Raw genomic sequence first — 27,133 nt, forward strand, 5'->3', positions numbered from 1 at the left:
GTGCAGAGGGGTGGCTGTATGGAAACCTCTAGCACCTGGTCTGGCAGCTTTGTGTCCATGAACATCTCCTCCAGCCTCTGGTGGACAGAGGACTGTACTGGATGGTTCTGGAAATGGTTCATTCAATTCAGGGGCTGGAGGCCACCCACAGGATGCCTGGGCACTCCTTCTGCAGCCCAGCATTGAGGTGCCCAAGCATGTTGGAACTCATGGGTGACAGTGAGCTCCTTCTGCCTGGTAGATGACAAACAATGACAGAGTGATGGCATGCTCCATCATAATAATAATCATAATCATAATCATAATCATGGTAGCCAGGCCTCTGTGTTCCCTTACTCCCTCCCACGGTGGAGTCACAGACAGCACTTGGCTCCTTCTGGGAAGTCTTCTACCTTTGTCCCTTGCCCAGAAAGCACAAGGGTGAATCCCTCTGCTCACCACCCAGCAGTCCTTCTCCAGGCACTATGCCCACTTTGGGGTTGCAAACAGGAGAGAGGTCAACAAACCAGTGGGGCCGAGGGAAGGCAAGGAGGGTCTGTGGGGCTGCTTCAGCACAGAGCAGAGAAGGCACTGGGGCACTTCACATCACACACCAGTGACTAAGGGAAAGGCATCTTTCTAAGGCATCTGACTAAGGGGATGAGGACAGGCTTATCCCATCACTGCCTGGTGGGAAGGTGAGAGATGATGGCATCTCCTGAAACTGGAGAGCTTCAGGCTGGAGATACGGAATCAAAAGTAAAATCCCGGTGAGGATCATGAAGCACAGGCATGGGTTTCCCAGACAGGTTGTGGGATCCCTGAGACTGGAGGTCTTCAAGACCTGAGTGGTCACAATCCAGAGCACAGCTGTCACAAGCCCATGAAGGGATGATTGCTGAAATTATGCAAGAGAAAGCATTGGCAGTGATCAATACAGCAATGGTTTCCAAAGATGCAACAGCTTCCAGACGCTGCAATGTCAGAAAGCCACTCTTTTGGCTTCATTCCATTCAGCAGCTTTCACAGTCATTTATTTAGGATAGAACAGTTCCAGTTGGAAGGGGCCTACAATTATCAACAAGTCCAACTGCCTGACCAATTCAGAGCTGACAAAAGTGAAAGTATGTTGTTAAGGGCATTGTCCAAAGGCCTCTTTTTGAGTCACTGACAAACACAGGACATTGACAACATCTCTAGGAAACCTGTCACCACACTCTTGATAAAAAAACCCCACCTTCCTAATATCCAGCCTGAGCCTCCCCTCATGCAGCTTTTAACCACTCTCACATATCCTGCCACTGGATCCCAGGGAAAAGAGCTCAGCACCTTCCTCTCCACTGTCCATCCTCAGGCAGCTGCAGAGAGCAATGAGGTTGCCCCTCAGCCTCCTCCTCTCCAAAGGAGATAAACCCAGAGTCCTTGCCCACTCCTCACAGGACATCAGTTCCAGCCCTTCCACCAGCTATGCTGCACTCCTCTCAAAGACCTTCACATCCTTGTTATACTGTGGGGCCCAGAGCTGCACACAGTTCTTGAGGGTATGTTGCGTGAGACGAATCTCGCCGTGGGCGCGAGCTCGGTTTGCGAACAGAGTCGATCGAGCTAGTGTTGGTTCGGGCTAGTATCAGAGAACTAACTTCGATCCGCCTGGCTCTGGAACCTCTGGAACCACACCCTGCCGAATCCGGGCATGCGCACCTGGGCCAGCCCCAACTGGGCACAGGCGGGGCGAGCACCGTCCTGGCACCTGCTGCCTACAAGGGTAGGCTGCACCAATGCCTTCAACCAGAGGATGAATCCCTACTCTTGACTGGCTGCTCATGCTGTGTGTGATGCCCCCAGGATGTGGGTTGCCCCTGTGGCTGCCAGGGCACAGAGCTGACTCACAGTGAGCCTGATTCCCACCAGCACCCACAGATCCCTTTCTGCGGAACTGATCTCTAGCTGCTCCTCTCCCAGTATATATTTGTGCCCGATATTACTCTATTCCAGGTGTATAATCTGGCATTTTTTTTGAATTAAATTTAATTCCATTAATGATTGCCCAATGCTATAATCTATCTAGATTTCTCTGCAAGGCATCTTGTCCCTCAAGAGAGTCAATACCACTTCTCACTTTGGTACTGTCACCAAATTTACTAAGGATGCTTTCAACTCCTCCATCCAGACTGTTTATAAACACAAACAGAATGGACCTCAGAATTGAGCCCTGACAGACCAGCAATATGTAGCCCCATTCATTACAATCCTTTGAGCTCTGCCCTTCAGTCAGTTCTTCACTCAGTGCACCATGTACTTGTTCATCGTATGACTGGACAACTTGTCCAGAAAGATGCATTGAAGGGAAGCATCAAAAGTCTTACAAAGGTCCTTACAAATGACAGCCACAGCCTTCCTTTCATTGACTAGATGAATGACTTTTTTTGTAGAAGAATTAGTTAAACAGGACTTTCTCTTTGTGAATCCCTGTTGATTGTGCCTGATGATTTCACGGCTCTTTAAATGCCTTTCAAGGACTGTGAAAGATGCATAGTGACAATTTATTTTTTTTTTAATACTTGGTAGATAAAGACCAACTTTTCCAGCTTAAACTGCCTTTTCCTCCTTTGTGTCTCCTGAATTTTGCAACTATCACACATATCCTATCATCATGCATTCAGCTCTTCTCCTTTGGGCAATGAACTGAAAATGAAAAAGACTCAAATGCTGAATTCCACTTCAGCCAACAATATTTCCTTCAACACTTATAAATATAAGCTAGTTATAGTTAATAAAGTGGTTGTCTACCTCATCCTTCCAATTAGGTTTTCAGAGATCGGAGCTATTAAACTGGCATAGTGAATCCAGACAGATGACATTAATTTCAGTATTCAGGCCAGACACAAACAAAAAAGGAGAATAGGAGTCTTTATACATTAAAAAATTTCTATTAGTTACAGTCTTTGACCTTTTGGAGTACTGAACTCTTACACTCATAGAATTTTTCCTAAATTTCTACTTCTTACTATGGTGCTTTTTTATATCTCATAAACAGCCCAAGAATTTACTTCCATAAAAAAAAAAAATGATACTTACCTTCAAAAAGCATGTACTAAGTAAGATCTTCTTGAAATCCACCAAAATGAATAAATGAGATATTCAGAATTCAGAATTTCAGTTTTCTTAGACAGAATAAGAACAATGTGATCTAGCCACAAGAAGATTTTACCCAAGTAAGTGTGTATATGTAAAACAATACAGAAAGCAAATTTTTCAAAGTGCTAGTGGAATATTATATTTACTTAAACCTTTAAAAAAGTAGTTTTGACCTAAAGCAAAGAGGAGAAAGATCTCTGCAAAAGCTTTTTGCTGTTTTTTTTCATCAAAGACCAAAACAGCATTTGTATTCAGTTGTATTCAGATAGATTTCAGCAGATGCTTGGGTATAAGGATGGTCATTCCACATCTTTTCCACTATTTGACATCAAGTAACTTCTACAGAAGTCATCCAAGGCAGCTGAGACCATAGAATATATTAACTGACTAGGGATATTCTCTCTTGTTGAACATAGACTCTTTTCTCTGAAGATTAATATGCAACAATATTATGGATATACACATGCTGGCATTAAATACTGAATATGAAAAATTAAACATGTAAAGAAGAGTTATAATCCATAGGGTAGGTTACCTGCTGTTGATTTCCTTATCATTATTCATAGGCAAAACTACCTAAATCAAGTTTCAATTATGTTCTCAATCCCTTCGTGTGCATAGCTAAAACAAGTGCACAATAGTCTTTAAGGAATCAACTCATTATAGCTCTTCAACTTACTGAATTAAAAACAATATTCTGATTCTGAGCTGATATCCATCTTTATACAAACAGCTGCTCATCTAGAAGTAGAAAATCTGTTCTTCAGCTTGAGCAACTCCTTTTCATCTCTCTCAATCCCAAACTGAGTACTGTAAGGACCATATTAAAGCTGAGGTATCAGCAAGGGCATCCTTTACTGCTGCTACTGAAGCTGTGCCAGCACAAAAGGATACCAGACTAGAGAGAAACTAGAGTTACACTATCTTGTACTCTGGTGTTAGTGCACTCATTTTCAAAGCAAATACGAGCAATCAGTATCTATTTGCAGATTTATTTCTGATTTACAGAGACACAGAAGAGATAAAAAAATGCATTTATTTGTCCCTGCACAAGAAGTACAGATTTATGCCTCCTGATCTCTATAAGCCCAAGTGGGGCTTTTTGATACCTTGGACATAGGTTCAAAAGAGTAGTTTATCAGTTTAGACCCACTCTCTGCTGTGAGGGGCAAAACTAGTGCTGCAGGCTTTGAGCATTTTGTTGAATATTTCATAACTAACCCAGCTGGTGCAATAGAACTGACAGGATTCTGTGAGGTACGAAAATCCTTGACACATGCAAACTCACATCCATTATCCTTTACCTGTACATGATACAGGAAACTTTTATTCTATATACCTCCCACCCACCACACAGACCAGCTAGTGTGTCCCAGACATTTTATGCTCACAATGATTATATGATGTGATATCCCACACTAAGATGTGTGGAGCCCTAAGAGCACTGTAACATGTAATCGCATGGTAGCTATTTCACAGCAATCACATAGATACCTGTTCTGATTTTGCAGTGAGTATGAAGTTCACTTCTCTTTGGAGAAAAAATAATAATTTGCAATTCCATAATGTAATAGTTTACATATGAGTCTGCCTATATCTTACAGTAAATACTAAATTATCCAAGGCAATGTCAATTTTATACCTATTTAATCTAGGAAAAGAAAATATAATTAATCAGCCCTGAAATTTTTGATGTTCCCACTTTCAGGGAAATCATGGCTCAGAGTAAAATGCTTTACAAAACACTGCCTGTATAGAACTGCATGGGTGGAGAACCTGGCAGCCAGTTTAATTCAGGTTTTAACACTGAGCACCCAAATATGGCATGTAGGTCATTTCAATAAAAGACAACTCGAAAGATAAGATTTGGCAGGACAGACCAGGCTTAAGGGCTAAGAAAGGCATTTACAAGATATGCAAAGAGCAGTTTGTCTCCTGCTTTTGTCCTCTTCTTATTCATCCTGGTCTCCCTCTCAACTCAGACTGTCATTTATGAAAAGTAGCCCAAGAGCTGAAGGGAAAAGAAGAAAAGGCCACTACAAACTAAACCCTGCTTTGTTCTGGAGCCAGTGGTCACTACTTGTCCCAAACACATTTGCTTAGAAAAAAAAAAAAAAAAAACAAAAACGCAAAAAACCCCACAAACCCAAAAAAACCTAGTCTTGAAGAAGTTCCAAGACTTTGTAGTTTGTTTTCTTTATATACTGGAAGAGCAAAACAAAACCACAACCAGCACCTCAAAGTAATCTATAGACTATGGAAGTGAGGTTGCAGGATGGGATTCACACATAAACTTTTCATATTTCTAACAGGATAGTTAAATTTCCTTCTTCCCCCTATCCTCAGGCTATTTGTCATATTTTTTGTCTAAACAACATTTTCAAAAGGAAAAAACCTGTAAAATAAGAAGTGCTTACTTCAAGGAAGCTTTTTCCCCCACCCCTTTCCAAATATCCAGATGCAAATGTGAACTGAACCTGGATGTTAAAATTTTAGAAGTTTAATAACATTAAAACTCCGTGAGATTATGTGCATGCACACTCACCAAAACACACAACTGTGAGCTCTTTCATGATGGGAAAAAAGAGGCCTAGTGGTTGCAAAATAAACAAAATAACAAGAGTTATAAAACTCCATCCCTGGAAAATAATATAGCCCTAATAGAGATTACATTCCAATCCAGAGGTCCTGCAGAAGGAAACAGATTAGATTTCATTCAGTTGCCTGTAGGCTTTTCTTTAAACCCTTTTTCTAAACATCCAACCAAATATCGTCACTTACGTTTCCTGACAGCTTCTGTTGTTTTTCATTTTCATTCTACATTTTATCATGTGGTTTCAGAAAAAAAGTTCAAAGACTTTTTTTTATTTTCACAATTTTTCATGCTCTGGTACAGTGAGTGAAAACCTGAGCTACACTGACTCCAAGCACACATTGGATTGGTGGCTGTAACTGTTCCAGAATTCACAGCTGAGGCATCATTCTTGACTTTGCCCAAAATCAGGGCCAGATGTAGCCCCAGCACAGAGAGGATGCAACCTTTTCCTTCTTCATGCACAGCTGCTAAATAATACTGCAGTGGTGCACTACACTTTGCCTCTCTCCCATATCTGCACTTACGAATCAGACAAAAGAACTGGAAGCAACCCCAAACTAAGAGCATCAAAAAAGACTATTCCTGGAAATATGTCCCTGGGTGTGACCTGGCCTCCTTCTGTTTGGTTCATTGTGACTGCAACACACTGCTTGCATCAAAGCTCTTCCCTTACAACATGAATTTGAACAGGTTGACATGGTATTGCCAGCTATTAATAATACCTTTTGTCTGCATTTTTATCAGGTAGTTTTATCAGAATAAAATGAGATAAAAAATTAAAATAGTCTCTCATACCACCAGTTAGATTCTGTGGGAGGAGCTGACTTTGAGTAACCCATTAAAAGAACTCTAAGTATCAGTCAAACAAGTGTCTGTCACGACTGCATACACCTGCACAGTAAAATCATGGTCACTAGTTTTAACAACCACAAAGTAAGTAAATGAAAATAGAGCTAGGTGATCATTTTTCCTCACGCAGGAGAAACAGTCTGCCAAGGTGCTTGTCAAAGACAATCTTCCTATAACCCACTTGATTAAACAATCTTAAACAGAACAAATCTAAGTACTCTGCTATGTATGCCCTGGATGCCAGACATGATCTGATATCAGAAATGGCAGTCAGAAATGGCCTAGATGTGGCAAAAAATTCTCATCAGATGTAAACCCACAGTCTAAGTGACTGTATCTTACTCCCTTTCCAACCCTGATTTCTGTAGCCATTCAGTGAAGTAGCTAACTCATTTGTGATAACTGAAAAAAAAAAAAACGAAACAACAACAAAAACAACAACAAAACACATCATGGAAATAATTCCAGTCAATGCTGTGTCTTTTGCTAGCCTTTTTCCTACATTCTGACTTGAAAATGGACATATAACATTTTTTGACTTTATGCCACAATGGTTCTCACTTTTCAGACCACAGCAGATTTTTTGTAGCCAATCAATATGAATATGAGAATAGAGTTAGAAAATTTTTGCTACCAAATGGAAAGCAAAGGTTTTGTTATGGACTGTGAAATGAATGGAAAGAGTTTGGATTTGTGCTGTAGAAACATTGAGAACTTCCTTTCCTTCTCCTTTGAAAAAGAAAAAAACTATGCCACCTAATAACTGATATTTTCTACCAGTGTCTTTGCCAGTGTTTACAGAATAACTAGCAGACATGGGTCAATAAACAGATCAACAATAAGAGGTAAAGCTAAGGGTATTAAAACTGCCATAATTACATTCTAGACAGAGCTGAGCAGAAAACTGAGTCCTTGTCCTGCAAATGTTGAGATGTCAAACATATTCCTACTTTGCATCAGGACAGAGCCAAGGCAGTTATTTTTCTTATTTATTTTTTTTTTAACTTTAAAATTTACAGAAAATCCTCAAGACACAAAACCCAGAGGAAGGCAGAACAAGATTAATAGAGATGGGCTTCAAAAGTAGCTAAGAGACTTTTGGTGAGGATACCAAAATTAGATTTTTGTGAAAATCCAAGTCCACTCCTCAAGCTAAATCACAAAAAAAAAATAGGAATACAAACCCAGGTCTCACAAATCCCAGATGAGGGCTACAACTGTCAAGTTATTTCACTTTTTTGAAGGTGAGTCCCTGTTCCTGAACAATACTCTGTCAAAATGGTACATTTCCACAGCACTTCATGTGAACATCAGACCTGTTCAAGTTTGTCAACATTTCCACTAGCCATGATTACAGGGCTGAATCCTCATTTTGAGACTTGCAGAACTGTTGCCTGAGGCTACCTCTATGCAAGCCCAGACATCCAACCTGGCATAAAGACAGAGCATTTTAATATTATTGTACTTTTCATCCAAAAATGAGTCTTCTTTTGGCTAAACAGACACTCAGGAATGGACATTTTCTAACAGAGTAAAACACACAGTCAGATATACAGGATTCTGCATTTAAAACAATATAATCAACTGAGGTTTTTTTAAATGTTTGTATTTTTTAAAAAAAAAGACCCTTTCTGTTTTTTTTCTGTCCTTTAGTTCCTAGCAGAGGTTCAAGTCCCCTTTCAGGAGCAATAACAACTTAAAATATTTCCATTTCCTCTTCTCCTTCCTCCAGTCTCCACAGCAATCTTTCTTTCAGACATTCTACTTACATGTTTGGGAGGCAATGCTGCAAACTACATGAGAGAAAGTGATCAGATTGAAAAATAAGCTCTTCTGCAAAATCTTTTATGCATCTTCTTTCCTTGTTTTTGGTACAAATTCACATGCAGGGAGTAGATGCCAGGAGGTTGTAGCTCACAGTTTCACTAATGTGTTGGATAGAGTTGTTTCATGTTCAGATTGAACACTCCTTACAGGCAATGTCAAGCTCACATTCACTCTCTGTTGTCACACAATAGCATCGCACCAGCAAACCTATATTGTCAAAACTTCACTGAAGCACAGTAGAATCCTGTGGTAATAACAGGCCTGTAGCATTAACACCACCCATGCTAGCATTGCCCTATGTGGTCTGAGCACCACTTACCTAAAACAGACAAACAAACGATACTAATTCTATGTAACTGTACTGTATGTAGCACACAGGTTTTGCCATCTTGGTTTCTCAAGACTCTTCTTGAGTACATTTTTTTCCTGTTTCTTTCTATGTATCTGTCGCCACCCATGAGGTGGGTGCAGCACTGTCACCTCTCACAAAGTGGTCTTGGCTCCCCAGATGTGGAGGCCAAACCAAGTATCGAGTGGGTACATTGCTACATCCCACACAGTGGAAATGGAGAGAGCTCCCCAGAGTGGGGATCGGCTCAGGTAGAGACAGCGAGAGATAGATAAAGAAGGGATAGGAAAGATATCACCACCCTCAGATCCAGCGATGATCTTGGTAGGAAGATGTGGTCCTTGCATGGCAGGCGTGCATCCAGCATTTCGAGTGTGCCTGTCTTATGCTACATGACCCATCTTTTCAGGGGTGCTTTGGCATATCTTGCAAAGCCAGGTGTTCACTTGGGCCTCTCCATAGGGGATGACAAAGCAATAACCCTTATTTCCGCACATGCACCCTCTCCAGTGGCCTTACCCAGGACACACACAAGATGTCACTCTGCCTCAGCAGGATACAGCTTGCCCTTATGGAATAAGGACTGTGTCCTGCCTGTCAGGGTGGCCACCAAACACAGCCCCCCTTGCAAGGACAGTGTTCAGCTTATCGGGATGGCCACTAAAGGAGAGAACTGGGCCCCATTTATCTGGGTGGTTACCCAAATGAGGGTCTTTCCTAGAGAGAACAGAGTCTGGATGGCTATTGAATGAGGTCCCCACCTGAGCATAATGTCCATTTTGTCAGAGCAGCTGTTTTGAGACAAATACTTTTGGGGTGATTCTACAGCATCACCAATGTCATGTCTGTGATTTGGGTTGTTTCGATTTTTTAATTGTAACTTCTTCATCAGATAACTCTTGTTTAATATTGCAGTCCAGTGTTAATAGTTTCCAGTCAGAGTCTTGCTGTGTTGGCAATCTATGCACACAGTCATTTCACAGCTGGAGGAGAAAGGAGGTATGCAAAGTCTGTAGAGCAGTAAAAAACCCTTCAGGACAACCATCTAATACCGAATGCCCCAAAATATTTTTTTGAGTATGCCTCATATTCTGTCTTGTTAATGTAAATATGTATAAAAAGTCTCAAATTAGCAGGAAAGTTGCAGATTAGATGTAAGAGAAGGGAAGTGGCATTGCTTATTGAAAGGTCTGTTTCATACAAAGCAAGACATTGTTCTGATCCTTTGACCTGCAGAGTGTTACAGATGCTTCCTCAAAGCTCCTGATGCTGCAAAACTGTCGGCTGCTAATGATGAGATAGACTGATGCATCACAGAGTATCTCTACACTGAGAACAGTCACTTGTCCCTACTTGGCTGTGCTCCTCTTCAAAGCCTACAAGAAAGCAAGCATGGGCAGGTACCAACATCTGCATTCTCATACACAAGCCCATGAAAGGTGGAAACATGGAACATCCAAGAGAGGTTAACAAAGGGGAAGGCACACACTGCTACATTAAGCTGTTTACCCGGAGACAAGTTTAAGAGAGAGAGAATAAATCTGTAAGCTTTACGTAGCAGAGGCTTTCTTACTTGTCAGTATTTGGTTGCACATATCCCAACAGAGTCCTGGATTATGACAAGGCCCTGGCTGACAGCCACAAAACTGAGCAGTGATAATGCCCAGAAGAAACACAAAATGCAAACTGTATTGATTGTTAAGAGGTTATCTTTAGGACATCCTGATGAACCTTCCTCCATTAAGGTTAATTCCTGCCAATGACAGCTCGCTCAGTGCAGGAAGGGGTAAAAAAGCAAAACCATCCCCAACATAATCTTTGTCCTCCTTTGCACGAATGGAGGAAACCAAACTCACTTTGATAGTGTGTTCATGAAGACAAATATGAGCCTTTTATTCCCACACAGAACTAAATAATGGGTACAGCCCATCCTCCTGGGGTGAATGCAGCTCTGCAGAACCCCAGGCAGTGTCTAGAGAGTTAAAATAGAAGTATGTGCGTATGTAACAGATGTGTATGTATTTACCTGCGATATTTTTAGGGAAAACAGAAGCTAACTAGAGACAGTTATCATAGAGTAAAATGACAATGAAGACAATACACATAAAAATTATAATGATGTAGTCACTCAAGGTCAGACACATACAGACAAACATTGGATCAGATCACCATCTGGGTATTAAAATATGTTCAGGAAAAGAGGGCTAGACTAAATATTCATTAATGTAGCTCTGCATCTAATTTGCAAATTAACTTGCCAGATGTTTTAGATAGCAGTCATAATTTTGGTAAGAGAAAAAAAAAAACGTGCATGCAAGTACAGATTTATTGCTTTGGGATTGGCAGGCTTGGGTACTCTGGTGGCATTAGTCACAGCTTCACAAGCACTATTCTCAATTCCATACATCAGAGGGTGTATCACAATGACATAGCTCCTTCACCTGGATCTAGGATTGTGTTTCTCTACCACATAAGTTTCTGGTATATGTTCTTGTGAACAGATTCTGCTCCGTTGAATAGATTTAATGTATTACAAACACACATAGCTAGCAAAAGGACTGTGCAACAAATTTTGTACCTCTAGAGAAACATCAACACAATTTACTAAAAGAACAAAGAACTTTTTTTCTTGTGTGGAAATGTTTTATGTGTGGAAATGAAGGGCAGTTTTCCAAATGATTAACTGTCATAGGCCCCTGTAAATCTGTGCCTCTGTAAAAACAGGAAGACTTACCGGAGCAAATGGAAGATATTAACTTAAAGAGGAAGCTTATAAGTGTTCCCAGAACATCCATTAAGCACCAGTTGAAATGAATAATTCTAAGCCAGGTTTCACCATAAATGTTAAGCACATACTCATCTCAGGCTGTAAAGTCATTCCAAATTTGCAGATACTTTTCTGCTGTCATTGCCTAAAGTGTACTGCTCCCCAACTGTTTATTTTTCATATTTAGCCAAAGAAAGCTGCATTAATAAAATGTGCACACACTGTGTTCTCATTTCAGGCTTCTATGTTCCTTAGAGACTCAGGACATAGTGGTAATCTACCAAAATTGTTCAATCTTTTTTTACTCCTAAAGATATTTATGAGCAAACATTGCTGAAAAAATCACCAAATTCACCAAAGTCTAGTTTTCTTCTTCAGTCATTCAGGTGTGCCATAGTCAGAGAAGCTGAGCACAGGGGCAAAAGTTTCTTTTAATTACATGTACTATAAATTAAACTTTTTTGCAAGACTGCCCTATATGTTTGATCTGTTAAATAGCCAGATTTAAATAAAATAACTGGAAAATTGAATCTTTACTGTAAATAGTGACCTGACTGACTTAGTCAGGACAACCGAGGAGACAAAGGTTTGGGGGAGAAGTAAGGCAGGAAGGTCCCAATGATCTCTGCATTGTGCTCTTCATTGTCCTTATTATCAAGTAAAATGTAATGTTCCAACAGAATCTTCTATCAATTTACTGTTCCTGGCTTCCAGATTCCTCCTCAGAATTTTCATGTTACAGCAGTCATGCCACTAATATAACTGCTCACAATATGTCCATATTGGGTTACTCAGACTATTGCTATACTCTTGGCTCCAAAGAGTTATGCTAACATTATTCATACCGTAGACACTGTTTCCTTTTGCAGAGTGATCGTCCTACAATGCCAGTGTTACATGGTTTTTAACCTGCAGAGTATCAAGAAAACTGGGTTTTCACAATGCATCTCTCCAGTCTTAACAAACACATGCTATCAAGCAGAGTTCATCATAATTATTGTCACTCATAACATTTTTCTCACTATATAACAATGCTTAAAAAAAAAGAAGAGAAAGTTTTACTATGGCAGACATTATTAACAGACAGTGGACTTACACTTGTCACTTTTCCCTAAATCTGGAATCACTCTTCCCAAATAAAAAAAAGGAAAAGTGATGTCAGAAGGTTAATCCCCAAGTCAAGTATATGTTGAAATGTGCTCTGACCCAAAGAGCATAGATCTATTCATACAGATCTCACTGTTGCTTTTGCTCTCTTTTATGTTAATCCTACTGTCAGCACAGAGCCCTCCAATGCACTGGAATCAACTACTGCTGAAAGAGAGACAGCTTCTTTCCTTCAGTAAAATTGTGTGCAGTATAACTGCTTAAAATAACTCTGATATTCCAGAATACACTCCTGAGATTTCTGATTTGTACCATTATGAGCTTTTTGTATTCCCAGAAGTTCACAGGCTGTTCCTAGTACCCACAGGCTAGAAACTTTCAAAACTGCCTTTTGATAAGTTATTCCATCTGAGTCCTTGGATAAAGCTATGAAATTTGGCCTATGTTGACAAAAGCAACTTTCCCCAAGCATCATTACATATATTCCAGCTCTAGGACACAGATGTTTGAGACACCCACCCTATACAGCTTCAGTTTAATTCATGCAGTTCCCCAGTTAATACAGAACAGAAATGAAGCCATTGCAATGACAGAAGTTCAGCTTCAACACACTCACAGAAAACCAACATAGAGCACAAGCCATCAGCAAAAACTAGCACAGGCAGCACATTTCAAATTGCTGGGCGAGGACCAATCTGGAACCCAGGAGCTGGCACAAGGAATAGTAACTCTCAAGAGGAGCAATAGACTGGAGACAAAAGAAAGCCTGGGCTGCTGTCAGCAGTATAAATTATGATACAGGGTTTTGTTTCTATTTCAATTTATACTAACATTTAACTGCTATTATAATACATTAAAATGACTGCTGGATATCTCATTTTTGCCAGACATTCCCAGTGTCTACGACGATAACTCTCGAAGAAGTGCCAGGCCTGTTTCTTGCACAGATCTCAATACCAATACCCAGTTTTGCAAGGCAACATACAAATACACAGATACAAGCTGCTTTCTACTTTGTATTTGAAACAATTAATTCAAGAGGGAGAAAGAATAAAAGAAGGATAAAGCAAAGCACTATGGTTTAGGATAATGTAATAGCACGTAACAACTGAAAAGATGTGCTGCCCACCACCTTCCTTCAGTGCCTGGCTCCCAGACAGACATTCCCACACCACCACAATGTCAGCTCCACTGATCACTGGACCTCTTGCTGAGGTGCTGCAACTCATAAACCAGAAAATTAGCCCAGAAAAAAAGGGTAAATAGGTTTTTTTACAGGTCAAAAAATAGATTCAGCTCCACAATAAGTCCAGTGTCACTAGAGTCGTGCAAATCTCAGCATGTTTGACTTGAAAATTAGCCTTCTAACATTCAACTTAACTTTAAAAGTCCAGCTTCATCTTCAAGAAATGCCAGCATTCTCAGATAACCTGAAGTTCAAAGGCAAGACCCATGAAAGATTTTCCATTCACAGATGGTTGGCAAATGCATCCTCATCCCTGAATTAGTCTGTGGGATCACCACTTCTTTTGGGAACTCTTCAAAGCTGGTATGAAATTCCAAGTTTGCATCACAGTACATAAACTCAGGTGGCTTTCTTTTCCTACTGCAATACTGTTAAGAACAAGCTAAGCCACACTGTAATACGTAGGAATTGAAACAGTAGGGGAAACACCTGACATCTTATTCAAACTTTTAATTGCTTCGGTCTTTAACTCTAGGGGGGATCACATGACTGAGAGAAAATTTCATTCAAATTTCAGCTGACAGCACAAAAAAAAAAATGCTGAGCCGGGTCAAAAAACATCATTAAACTCAGCAATTTCATTTTTTATATGGAAAATGTAGATTTTCAGAGAGACGGCTAAGGTAATTTTGCAAGACAGATATAGCTTGAGTGCATAACTGCACTAGTAAAGTATCCCCCAATGACCCCTTAGTAAGACAGCACAACTGTGTTAGGCAGCCAAGCAGAGCCCATTCTTAAACCTGAAACATTGACCCAGCATTCTGAATGGTGGACAAGACACAGAAACACGCCTGATAACATGTGGAGAAGAACTGCATTCAGCTAAAAATGTGGTAGAATTCAGCACTACTAACTCCCAAAATACTTTCTGTCTCTCTGCAGAGCCTGAGGTTGTTAAAAACACCCTCTTTTCAAACCTCAAAATAATTGTGCAAAAATCCCTTTTCCCCAGTATCTCCCTTTTCTTCAGTAAAATATGAAACCTTATTTTGCTCCAAGAATAAAAAATGTCTGTGTCTTACAGTCTCTTAGTGTTCATGTTGGTTCATGTGCCAAAGAACATTTCCTTCTGAGGAAGGTAACTGGGAATCACCTTATTTCCACTGTGTACTCTTAGAATTTTAGGGGTTTTTTCTGTATACAAAAGACATAAACTACATTCATTTTCATCACAAACCCCCCTGATTATCATTTTTTTTTATCATGTTTAATGACGAATATTTTAGGCTCACAGTAGATGGAAAAACAACAAGATGCTCTGTTATGAGGCAGGTTTTATCCCATAAATTTACGCCAATCTGTGACAGAGCATGACATCTCTCTACAGCCCTGCATAAGGTTCTCTTTCCAGAGTACTGCTGTATGACTGCTGTAGCTGTTTCATTTGGTGGTGACACTCCTATCTGGTTTGTACTAACCTTCATCTGTGTGATGTCAGAGAGTGCAGGATGACTGCTCTACTCATATGAATTAGTCCTAACAAGATGAGAGCACAGAAGGTGGGATCATTATCATGTGAATATATAGGCTGTTGTTTCTTAGGGAAGGGGACACCGGTTTAAATTTATGTATTAAAATCTATTTACAAATTCCTCAGTCAGTTTTCTGTAGTATAAGTCATCTCTGCTGCAGAAAAGGGCTGCCTGTCACAGTGTCATGGTGGCTTATCCCTGCCTTCTGCTTCTCTCAGCACTAGTGCTTATGTGGCAAAATGCATCAGGGACTGATTCAGCTGAAAATTAACAATTTTTTTCTTTTTGCCAGTTGAGTTTTCATTCAGATAAACTCGCTGCTCCAGCTCACTAATGGCTGCACAAACAGTAATGACAGTGTGAGAGAGGCATTATGAACAAATACCCCATGGCATAACACAGAGGGAGATTCATCCTTTTAGCATTAGCAACCATTTATCCTGCTTAAGTTGATCATGGACCTGTGACATCAGCTAAATTGAAGAAAGCCACTGTATGGATTATTTTATTTTCCTGCTCCTTATTTACTCAAGTCATTAGTGGCAGATTCTGACCAAACCAATGTAAGCCATTCTTAACCTGGAGAAAAAAAACTTTCATGGGGCATTTACACTGCTTATTTGAACCAGCCCAACCTCTGTGCGTATGATCCCCACTTCCTATACATGGAGGTGAAGAGGCAACAAGAGCAAATTCTCTACAATCCTACAGGAAATTCCTGACAATCATAAGCACTGGTCTGACCAACACCTGCCAAGAAAGTTATGTGACATCATAAAAATAACCAGGTTTTCTTGTATTTAAGTTTTGCCTGGCCTTTAGAAAGCAAGAACACTTGGCTAGCTGCCAGAAGTCCTAATTAAGAGGAAAAAAAAAAAAAAAAAAAAAAAAAAAAAAAAAAAAAAGCTAAAATAATAAAATAAAACAAAAAAAAAAAGTATTAGATTAGATCTTTCTATCCAAAACCCCTGCCATTTAATGAGTTAAGCATAGTCTGAGAGTTCCCATTCTAGACTGCCTGAGTTCTGCCCTTCCCTCAGAGGACTGTGTATCACAGAAGTCTCTATTCCCAATATTTCAGCAAGTGTCCAGTAAGAGTAATTGCATTCCATTGTTTTCAACAATATTCCTTATACCTGACTTAACATTCCCCTGTCTGTTTATAGAGATCTCGTCCTAGCCTTAAGCTAATATTCGGGAAACTAAAGCTTTCTAGTCAGCAGGCACTTTGCCTGCCCTGGACATCATTGAACTTTGCTCCCTCCTGAACATGCTTTCAGCATAGCTTCGAGGAAGCCACGGAATTTTATTTTTTTTTTTTCCATTGTTACCTCCATTCCTGAGGCATCTTTCGGTCCCGAAGCTCTCAGAAATACTGAGTATCTATTCAGGAATACAGCTGGTATGAGACACTAATATACAAAATAAACCAGGATGTATTATCCATATTTTATCTTTCAGTGTTTTGGCCCATTTGCACATTGAGAAGCAGTGCTGGAAGATTTGTGGTATGGATGTATATACAGTTCCCTGAATGAGGATGAGAGGGGTTATGTGGCCTAATAAAGTAATACTATATGATCCTGCTACACTTATCCATGTAGTCAACTTGACCTGCTGTCAGACCAGCACTAAAGACCCCTAATTAATGGTGAGCCATCTCCTGTGTATGCAGGGCTTAACTGAAACACTTAAGACCTGCTCTTTAGCTGGCTCCACTCTTATCTGACTTCAAGCTGATAAAGGGAATGCATCTACCCACACAACAGCTCCTCAAAAAATCCTGGGCAGAAGCAATCATTTTCTAGAAGATTCTGTCAACGGTAAACAGCAACACTTTCCTGCCATGTCACACCAATCTCACCTCTACAGGACACTCAGGCAACACCAGCATCTGACCAATTTATGTTGTCCCCATTCCTATGTTTGCCTTGCCAATGAGGCTGTTGAGAGAAGGACACAAGGAACAAGGTATCACAGCGAGAAATGTTTACCAGCTGCTTTACAGTTCCACAGGTTGTTAGCTCTTGCAGTTACAGGGATGACTTCTGATCTTAAACAAATGACACAGGGTGTGAAAATTGATCGATATATCTTTACCAGCATCCCCATTTTGAAAGTCATCATCGGTATAGGGCTGGGAATGTGATATGCAGAGAAGCTCTCCAGGATAACTATATTGACACTGTATTGAGTCAAAAAACAATGTGATGTTCCTGTGTTTGCTCATCTCTGTTTATTTTTTCTGTCTTCGATTTATGGGAGGGGGTAAACCAACAAACTAGATACTAAATTATAGTCTTACAGCCTCTGAATGTTGTAGCTTAAAATGATACTATCAGTTAGACCGAATTGAAAATTAATGTTTTGTTCCTAATACAGTAACAAAAAACAGTGAACAAATGTTACTACAGCTGCTCTTTTTAAACTCAAAATACTAATCCCATTATACAGCTAGAGAACTTAAATGAAAGAAACAAATTGTTTGGATTATATTTTCTACAAGTAAACATTTCCATAGGTTTTGTGAATACATGCAAAAATGACACATCTTTAATTTTGTGTGAAACATGCAGTCCTAATTCATAACATCATCTGTTTCCACAACAGTGTGTTATAGGTTTTAAGTACCTAACCACTGACACATGTTTAGTTTAGCAGTTCTTGTGAATCTACAAGCAAGTAGAGGCAGACAGCACAATGGTGAGAGTAACCTCTGTCTTAAAAATTTATTCTATTTAAGAAAGGAAGAACAACATCCCACCCTTAATTAACATATGTGAGTTTTATCATGACTTTCTTTCTGTTAAATATCATACCTATAGATGTTAGCATTAGTGACATAGTAAGTTCTTCTAGCTCTGATTTAGTTGATTTACACATAGATGTACATCACAAGCTCTCAATTTCAAGACTTCGGCATAATTCTGGAACAATAGCTTAATCTGCATCAGCATAAATTAATAAGAAACATAAGACACATTATGAAATAAGTTACTGTGAGCCTAAAGTAGTTAGCCTGCATTTACAGGAAAATGATTCATCTTAAGCAGTTGCACCAGCACTGGGAATGTCTTATTTGCTAAGATTGAGGTAGCCCAGCAGAGCATCTCCTGGAAGTATTCCCTACAGAAACAGACATTTCACATCTCCAGCCATTGATTTCTCCCTCTTGTTGGAAACCAGTGCCCCCACAGGAAACAGAAAGAGTTTGCCATCAGAACACTCCATCTGCTTCAGTGTTAAGCAGGTGGCTTAAATCAGACAGCTCGTTTGGTAAATAAAACCAGCCTTTGTATCAAATTGGAGGAGAGGTGTTCACAGCTTCCAGACCATTAGTTTAGATGGGTCAAAGCTGACAAATGTCAGTCAAAAGAAGCTATAAACACAAGACATGAGAATGTCTTTAGCTAGTATGACCATTTCTTCTGCAGCTCTCTGACCCATATGTCTGATGTGATCCTGTATCTAGCAAAGGTGCAATTTGTACTGTCTTGATTTGCACTGGCACAGCAAAAGCATCCCTCTTCCACAAGCCCCTTTCCTCCCCCCCCCCCCAAGCAAACAAACAACCCAAAGCTGTAATGCTGCAGTTTCCTGTTACAGATTAAGGCCAAGTGTACTCTGGGGCTCAGGTAGAACCATTTGAGAAAAGTCTGCCCAGAGCCACTGTGCAACTGCACATCTTTTTGCTGATACTCTTGAGCCATAGTAAAGTTGTATGAGTGGCTCCAGCCCATTTCAGTGCATGACACAAAATAAATCTAGGTGTCTGATGGTTATTGCATCGACTCAGAATAGGAATACTCCCTAATGGGTCTAATTTAACTAGTAGTAAAGTTTCAAGAGCTTATTAAAAGCTCCTGTGAGACAACATTCTGTCAATAGATGCATACTGCTTTCTGTAGTACTTCTGGTAGAAATCTCTAATTCTGGCCCTAAGGTTCATCTGTGTTGCTGTAGTAGTTTCATAAAGTAGCAGCACTTGTGGAAAACCCTGGTAGACACAATGCATATCGGTAGAATTGACGCTTTTAAAACTTTGTTACATACCTGCTGTAGTTTATTATACTCTACTGTAGTTCTGCAGAGTAGGTTTTTTTCTTCCCCATGCCGTAAGTGATAGTACAAGTAGTAGTTTGTTGTTGGTGTTTTGTTGTTTGTTTGTTTTTTTTTTTTAAGTTAAAAAAAATAAACGTGTTGAGATCTTCCTGGCTTGGGCTTGTTTTTTATTTGTGGTCATGGGCCCCTTAGTACAAGCCCCCACAGCAGTCGGTGCCCCATCTTGCTCCACCCTTCAGCTGTGCATGTAAATTAGGGGCAGGACAGAAACTCCTAGAGCTAGGACATGGTCCCTCCTTGCCTGGATCTCAGTGAGGGCTCAGTAGCTGGAAGCTATCTTGTTTTGATTTGTTATAAGCTGGACAGAAGGATTAAAGTTTCAACCATTCTCATTTCTCCTTATTTTGTTGCTGCGTATGGTGTGAGGACTGCTGCATGCAACGACCTCAGTGAGGGTTTTGGACCTCTTTGCTCAAGCTTTCTTGGAGTACCTCACGGGTATTTCACGCTGAAGGAAAATGTACTGGGGAGATCATGTTAGGTAAGGCTGAGTGAGCTGCCATTGGTCTTCTCTAGGCAAGGATGCTGTTACTTTTAGCAGTGCTTTCTTTTTGTCTGATAATCAGCCCAGGAAGCTGGAACAGCAAGTGAAGGCTATTATTTTCTGCTTGCCTTTGCTGCCGTTGTAGCTGCTGGCAACAACTTCCTAGCGATAAAGAAATGTAGAGAAAGAGACAGCAGCAAATGTATGGAATCCATAGCTACCTGGAAGCAGGCCTAATCTATATACCCCTGTTCTTCCCCGATCTGCAACACACCATCCCCCCCCCCCCCCCCCATTCTGCAAGTTTGATATTGTTGATTTGTTAAATCTTACTACTACTAGATTAAAATGTATATAGTTTCTACTATCAATTACTGATAAAGCTTTGAAAAATTCTTCCCCTCCATCTTCGCTTTGGTGTTTTGTATCTTAATATCACAAATTATTTCAGCTCTTTGAGGGGTTTTGTTTGTTGTGGGTTTTTTGTTTTGCTTTTTTTTTTTTTTTTTTTTTTTAGAATTCTTTTCACTGTGACTCTGATTTGGCAGACTGTTCATCTAGGAAAAGGTAAGGAAAATGTCATGTTTTCCCTCATGCCCTCCCTTCTCCCGTGTTTCTCCTGTACATTTACAATTTGCATTTTTTCATTACAAGCTACCCTTCTCTTCCATGTTTGCCTTATATGCCAACATATTCCTTCTTGTCAAGGCTGTGAAAAAGAAAAAAATGAAGAAGATGTAAAAAGTCTCAATGCCACAGCACAAAAGCCTCAATCCAAGAACGAAGGGACTGTTATAAACGCACTCAGTGACATGAATCAAAGTTATGAAAGCCGAAAGCAGCAGAATTCCAGGGCACTGGTACCTTTCACTGGGATTACAGAGAGTAGGTAACATTCATTTTTAAAAACCCGGAAAATTGCTTTGTAAAATATTGTATCACAATAATGCTTTGACTGTCCTCCAGGGACATTCCAGCCTGTTGATTTTCTGTGGCTGCTCATTTAAATTGGTCCCCAAGGCCACTTATGAAATGGTGACAAAAATTTAAGGTAAAATCAGGGATCTCCCTCCTGTGGTGACAGAGAACAGGGAATAATACTAGGAATTAAGAAGTGGTTCGTCCCTTAGACTTGCAAAAGTGTTGGTAAAATTTTTTTAAATTACGGTTGTTTTTGTTTGTTTGTTTTAATGCACCATATTTCAGGATATTTTTTTTTAATTTATTAAAATAAATTTCCTCCATGTAAAAGCAAAAGTATTATAAGGAAAAACAAAGGACAGACTTGTGCTCCCTTCCATATATATGAAGGTTTAAGTTTTTTTAAATTGGTACTCAGACCCGGGAGTCTGAGGAAGCCCCGAGGGAGCATTTTCCTCCCCTCAGGACAAGCAACTACTCCCAATAACAACGCCTTCTTAATTCAAAAATAAGCGCCACTTCCCGGTGGCAATGAGACTGAAACTTGCCTCCGTCAAAGTGAAATATTTCTCTTGAATATATAGCACTACTACGGGACTTGTCAGGCGTTGCTTCTTGAATGTCCTGTAATCCCTAGTAGTTTGGCCCTAATCCTTAACTAAACAAAGTGGGTTTAACTGAACAAACACTCTTAACAGGCAGATAATTTTATTGTCTCTAAAGACAATAAAACAGATATCCTCAAGATCCGTTGGCAGCTGGAAAGAACTGAAAGAACAGGTGATGAAAACGGGGAGACTGGGGGCCCCGGGGATGCTTGGTAACCTCTGTAATAAAATATTGTCTTGCAGGTAAAAAATTGAACAGAAACTGCTGCCACAACGGAGGGACCTGTATCCTCGGAGCTTTCTGCGCCTGCCTGAAGCATTTCACTGGCAGATATTGTGAACATGATGAGCGGCAAAGGTAAAAAGCAAGCAAGCTGCTCTGGATGGTTATTTTCTGTTGTGGAGTCTGGTATGTACCAAATGTCTCCCTTGCCCTTGACAGCAACTGCGGCAGCATTGCTCACGGCGCCTGGATCCTGAAGGGCTGTTGGCTGTGTCGGTGTGGCTATGGTACTCTGAACTGTCTCTCAGAAATAATGCAAGGCAATTGTGGTAAGCAGTGGCCTTAAATCACCCTTTTTAACTTGTGGATAAACAGAACTGCCTTCTGCAAAGGTCGTCTACCTTGTAGAGTGCAGTATGTGCTCTGTTTAAATTTCTACAGCAGCCTGCTTTGCTTCAGAGAATGCATCACTGAGGCAGTAAATAATACTCCTGTTGCCTGTATGGTACATCACGTAAAATACTCAGAGCTCTTTGTAAATCTGTGAAGTAGGAAACTGTGTTCCATTTTAGTTAAAAATTATAAGGATTAAATATTCTTCAGTTCCATGAAACCTTTACATGTCTATGATGTCCCACTCATGCAGGGCCACTTGTACCAGTAAACTACATCTCAGGATTCCAAAATGTTTGCTAGATGAGGTAGAAAGAAAAGCAATGCATAAGCTAGTGTGGCAGACATAGAAAACAGTAGTTCATTAAAGAAACTTGAATTTTGGAAACTTGCATGACTTAAAATAAGTTTCAGACTAGTTTCTGCCATTTTTGTATCTTAATCATCAATATTCGTGCTACACGGCTTAAGCACACTGCACAAAGTGTGTGTCTGTAGTTCTGATCCATGTAAAGGAGTAGTACCCAGTAGGTTCGAAGGCACTCTTGCTTGAAGCCAGGTCTTTATACAACAGCCTGTGAAAATCCTGGTATAAAAGTTTGAGTATTTTTGAAAGTAAGGAATCAACTGGCATCAAAACTGGGAAGATTGTTTCCCAGGTATTTTCCATGGAGGACTGGCTACCGTGATCCACATGTTTTTTATATAATTCTTTTAATTAATAAAAGTTAAATACTATTTTATCTCCAGTGGCAAATGTAGTGCAACATATTATTGTTCTTCTCCAACCATGATGTCTCAATCCTGCTATGTACTGCAATGTCCTTTTCTTCAGCTCTGCTAACATCACTAGTTTGCAAAAAAGGACAAAACCAGCTGACCTACATAGCTTCAAGATCAATTTTTATCCTGAGAAACATTACTAGCCTCTTTCTTCCTGACCAGAATCCTACCTGAGTACCAGTGAATTGAAGCTGTGAGTCCTGAGTTTTAAACCACCAACTCAAAAGTTAATACAGATTTCAAAACTTGTGCCTCTTTGGTGTCCAGGATATGCCACGCTGTGTGTTAAGTTCTCAAAAAAGCAAAATGCAGAAGAAATGTGACATTCCTATCTTGGCAACCACAGACAAAGAGGATGGAAAACAACACACAAAAAGAACTACCACCAAAGCCACTTTTGTATCGAATTCATCTCTATTGGCAAATTATGCATGGAACCAAATTTGCTCATTTAACTCTTCAGAAGAGTTAAGTGCTCAAGTTTTCCTGGGTGTTCACCTTCAATCAGACCTATTGTTTCCAATTAGGAGAAAAAGACCTAATAGGCCTCACCATGCTCACTAAAAGCAGTCTAAAACTTACTACTCTTAGACTCATCTTAATAAAGGCAATAAAGGTGCCAGTGGAGAATCATCTCCTTATCCTTTGAGCAAGTGACTCAGTAGCTTTCACATGCATAAGGGTATGGTTTTCTGCTTGTGCTATTACATGAAGCACCTTCTTGTTAAAGGAAGGGTTAAAAGGCTACTTGCAGACTTGAGAGCATACCTCTTGTAAAGATCTTGCTCTTGTTTGGTATTTACATTTGATTATTCTGAGATTAATGTCTGCAAGAGCTGATAAGTGCTATCAGTTGCTCCTCAAACGATCACTGATGGGGCATCTATTTACATCTCTTTCCCCTGAGAATAGCTCCTTTGAGTGGCTTTAACAGCTGATACATTTAACTTGAGTACCCGTGAGATGTCCGAGGACTTTCAAAGTGTCTTAAAACTTCTGATTTTACTTGTTAACCATTTTATTTTCTTGATATTTTTTAGAACTGAAATCAGAAAGTGAGGAAATTGCCAGACTATATTCCAATGGCCTAAGATTACAGCAAACATCATTTGCACTCACTTGCATCCTCATGGCCTTCCTACAGCTCTGCTGCTGGCAACTGTGAAACTGGACAAGGGGAAACATCTTTGGGTTGATATTACAGAAGACACTTCTAAACACATGTTGGAGGCAGATAAATGTATTTGCTAAGGCTGAAATACTTGGATTATTATAAATTCAGATTATATGAATGTGAAGTATTTATTATTATATTATTATTATATTACTACTGTCAGTGTCTGATTATAACGATTCTTTAGTTCTAAAATACCATTCTTCCAGTGGAAGCAAACCCCCTCAGATCTTCTACGGTTTAAGTATTGTAAATTACAGTAATTTTTTTTTTTATGTACACAGTACAACTATTTTATCAAATAAAGCTGCTTTCATTTCTGAAGAGCTTTTATGTTGGGCTTTATTTAATCTTGAAATTTTTTACTTACCATTTCTCATTGCATTGAATCCTGTAAGAAAACCGTCAGAAAAACTCACAGTGGTATAAACAATCTGAAATTAGAAGGAATAATGAGGGTTTCAAGGATAGGTGTATTTTAAACCCTAATATATAGTACATCAGTAGAAGTTCTGTAGTTTTTGAGGGTTTATTATTATTTATTATAGCTAAATTGTACACAAACATTCTTAGGAAGTGCATGTTTCGGAAGAACACATAGCTGATACTTGTCTTTTAGATGTTTATTTTATATTTCACATCCTAGAAATACTAGCATTGCTTTTTAAAAGGACAGCAAAGAGAAACCTTTAAAATTTTTCTATTAGGGAAACTTTTCTTGATTTATGTAGCATCTAAATATGAGTATTTCTAGGCTGTAAAAATAAAAATAAAATAAAAAATATTTTGAATGTGTACTTGTAATACAAATTTATAAAACATCAGAAACGTGTTTATTTAAACAAATAATAAAGGTTGCAAATACAAGCCTAAAAATGTACCTTCATTCTTTGAAGGTGGAGGTGCCATGTGAAAACAATGAGATTTATAATTTTGTTGATTTAGAAGACATTGACCTGCATATATAAAGTTTTATATATATAATTCTTGAATTTTCTTTTCTAGTTTGGTGCCACAAACCAGGAGAGCAATCCAGATACTAAGCAGAGAAGGATGAAACACCAACATAAGACATAATATTGTGGCTGCCTTTGCATCTAACACTATTCAGTAACAGATTCTTTCCACATTGTCTCCCTACAAAGTATGTTCATGTTAAATACAAAGGATTCAGGCTACTCCTTTCCACACCCCAAACCTGAGCAGGAAGAGTAAGATAAGACATAAGATACACTAGACCATAAAAGGTCCTCATTATTTCCCTCAAACTTACTTGTGCCAATATGCCTGTACTTCCACAGACTTTGAAAAGGAAGTATCAGCTTTGGACAATTAAATATCAAAGAGACCAGCTGAAGGAAGGTAGTCATGCCTTTATCAGATGTTAAAATTGCAGGAATGCCATTGTGAAAACCTCTTGGCTTGACATAAAGCATACCTGAGAAGTGTAGGCAATACATATTGTAATGTGCTTCAGATAGGCTTTACTTTTTGAAGGAAAGATGCATGAAATGGGAAAAGTACACAGTCAAAATACGTCTGAAATAATATTTTTTTATCCCAATGGAAGGCACACAGAGACATAAAATACTGCAATTAACAAAATGAAAGAGTGGTCTAATACAAGTTTTACATCAGAAGAGCTATTTCTGTTGCAATAACATCCACAGCAGATTTAATAAGGAAAATTTGATCTGGAATAGCTTCTTATATAGATGAGCTTATGTGCATATAAGAGTCACCCTGGAGGAGCTATACGTGATTGTGTCTGTGTTACTTGAAGGATTAGAGCAATTGAAAAGTCTAGTTAAGTAACATGTTGATGCTGTACCAAACCATCAGTCTAAGGCATCTATTTAAGAAGCAGCAAGGCACAGCTTCTATAGTTGCAAACCATCCCACGGGGGGAGGGGGAATTTAGCTCAGTAACTGATTCTTACTCGTTTCAGTGTGAACTACTGCTCACTCAATACTAGGATTTGAAAGTTTTCTCCTGTGTACCTGGAACGAGAGAGGATTCTGTTAGTTTGCTTCTAACCTAACAGTTCCTTTTATCTATTTTATGCCATTCCATTGGAAAAATATGTGTTCAGAACTGTTTCATATCTACCATATTATGGCATAAATTATCCTTAGTGACAGTCAGTTGTGGAAAATGTCTGTCTTTGTGTCAGGGCTCTGAAAGTTGCTACAAGTGAGCAAAACAGAGTACATTCTCTTAAGGAGAGAAGGCCACAGCAGTTGCATTTGAAGAAAAACAGGTTTCTCCTTAAGTTAAAGAAGAGAATAGGAGGAAAAAAAATTAAAAAAAAAAAGGAAAGAAGAAAGAAAAAGCATTTAGAAGCTGTGCCATGCCTAGTCTTACTCACAAATAAAAATATAACTAAGAAAGTAGAAAACCACACAGAGGAACAAAGGAATGCACTGTGTCACACTCTTTGCTTAGGTTAAAACTATCTTCTCTTTTATCTGTTTCCAGCTGTTTGCAAGAACAGATAAAAGAAAGCGTTATTTTCCTCCCTTGCTACTACCATGTAGGCCTAGCCAAGCTTCTAACACTACAATTACAAGCACTTCTGTAAAGTTTGTTTATAGCAAACAGTGATGCTTGCTCTCCAACCCCATGCTAACTCTTTTTATAGGCCACTCCATCAAACCTGGCACATCCCAGCAACAGACATTTGTTGTCACAAGTTCATGCATGTGCCCTCTCTATGGGCAGCTGCATCTGGGCAGTGGAAAGACTCTCAAAGAAGAATATTTACCAAATGCTTCACAACTCCTGGAGCCGCTCCTTGCAGTTGACTCCAAAACTAAAGCAAACAGTGCAGGCCCCAGAGTGGCCCCCACGGCTTCACCCCCGGAATTGCTCCGCCACTCAATTGCTGAACACTTGTGATAAGAACCCCAGGACAAGGGAACAGTGGGGGCTGTCTCCTGTGCAGCCAAGAACTTCTGGAGCTGGAGCTCTGAAGCCCAGCACAGGTCCACAGCAGATGCTTACCTCTGACTTCAATGTGCTGCCTGCTTAGAGGAAGCAATTTGTTTTGCATAAAGGCCACCTAATGTGCCAAACCTGAAAACTAACTTGC

General features: G+C 39.5%; 1 protein-coding gene across 2 annotated transcripts; it reads left to right on the forward strand.

Moving 5' to 3' along the window:
* The first annotated feature begins 19,686 nt into the window (after positions 1 to 19,686).
* LOC139789697 (cryptic protein-like) lies at positions 19,687 to 24,367 on the forward strand. 2 transcript variants are annotated; one of them, XM_071730702.1, is made up of 6 exons: positions 19,687 to 19,936; positions 20,457 to 20,506; positions 20,648 to 20,824; positions 21,712 to 21,826; positions 21,911 to 22,020; positions 23,908 to 24,367. In XM_071730702.1, exons 1-6 carry the CDS (start codon positions 19,914 to 19,916, stop codon positions 24,030 to 24,032), a joined length of 600 nt encoding a protein of 199 aa, XP_071586803.1. In that variant the 5' UTR covers positions 19,687 to 19,913; the 3' UTR covers positions 24,033 to 24,367. The 2 variants fall into 2 exon arrangements, with proteins under 2 accessions (XP_071586803.1, XP_071586802.1); XM_071730701.1 differs by lacking the exons at positions 19,687 to 19,936; positions 20,457 to 20,506 and having other exon boundaries at positions 20,515 to 20,824.
* The last annotated feature ends 2,766 nt before the right edge of the window (positions 24,368 to 27,133 follow it).

Source organism: Heliangelus exortis, chromosome Z (assembly GCF_036169615.1).
Source record: "Heliangelus exortis chromosome Z, bHelExo1.hap1, whole genome shotgun sequence".
NCBI lineage: Eukaryota > Metazoa > Chordata > Aves > Apodiformes > Trochilidae > Heliangelus > Heliangelus exortis.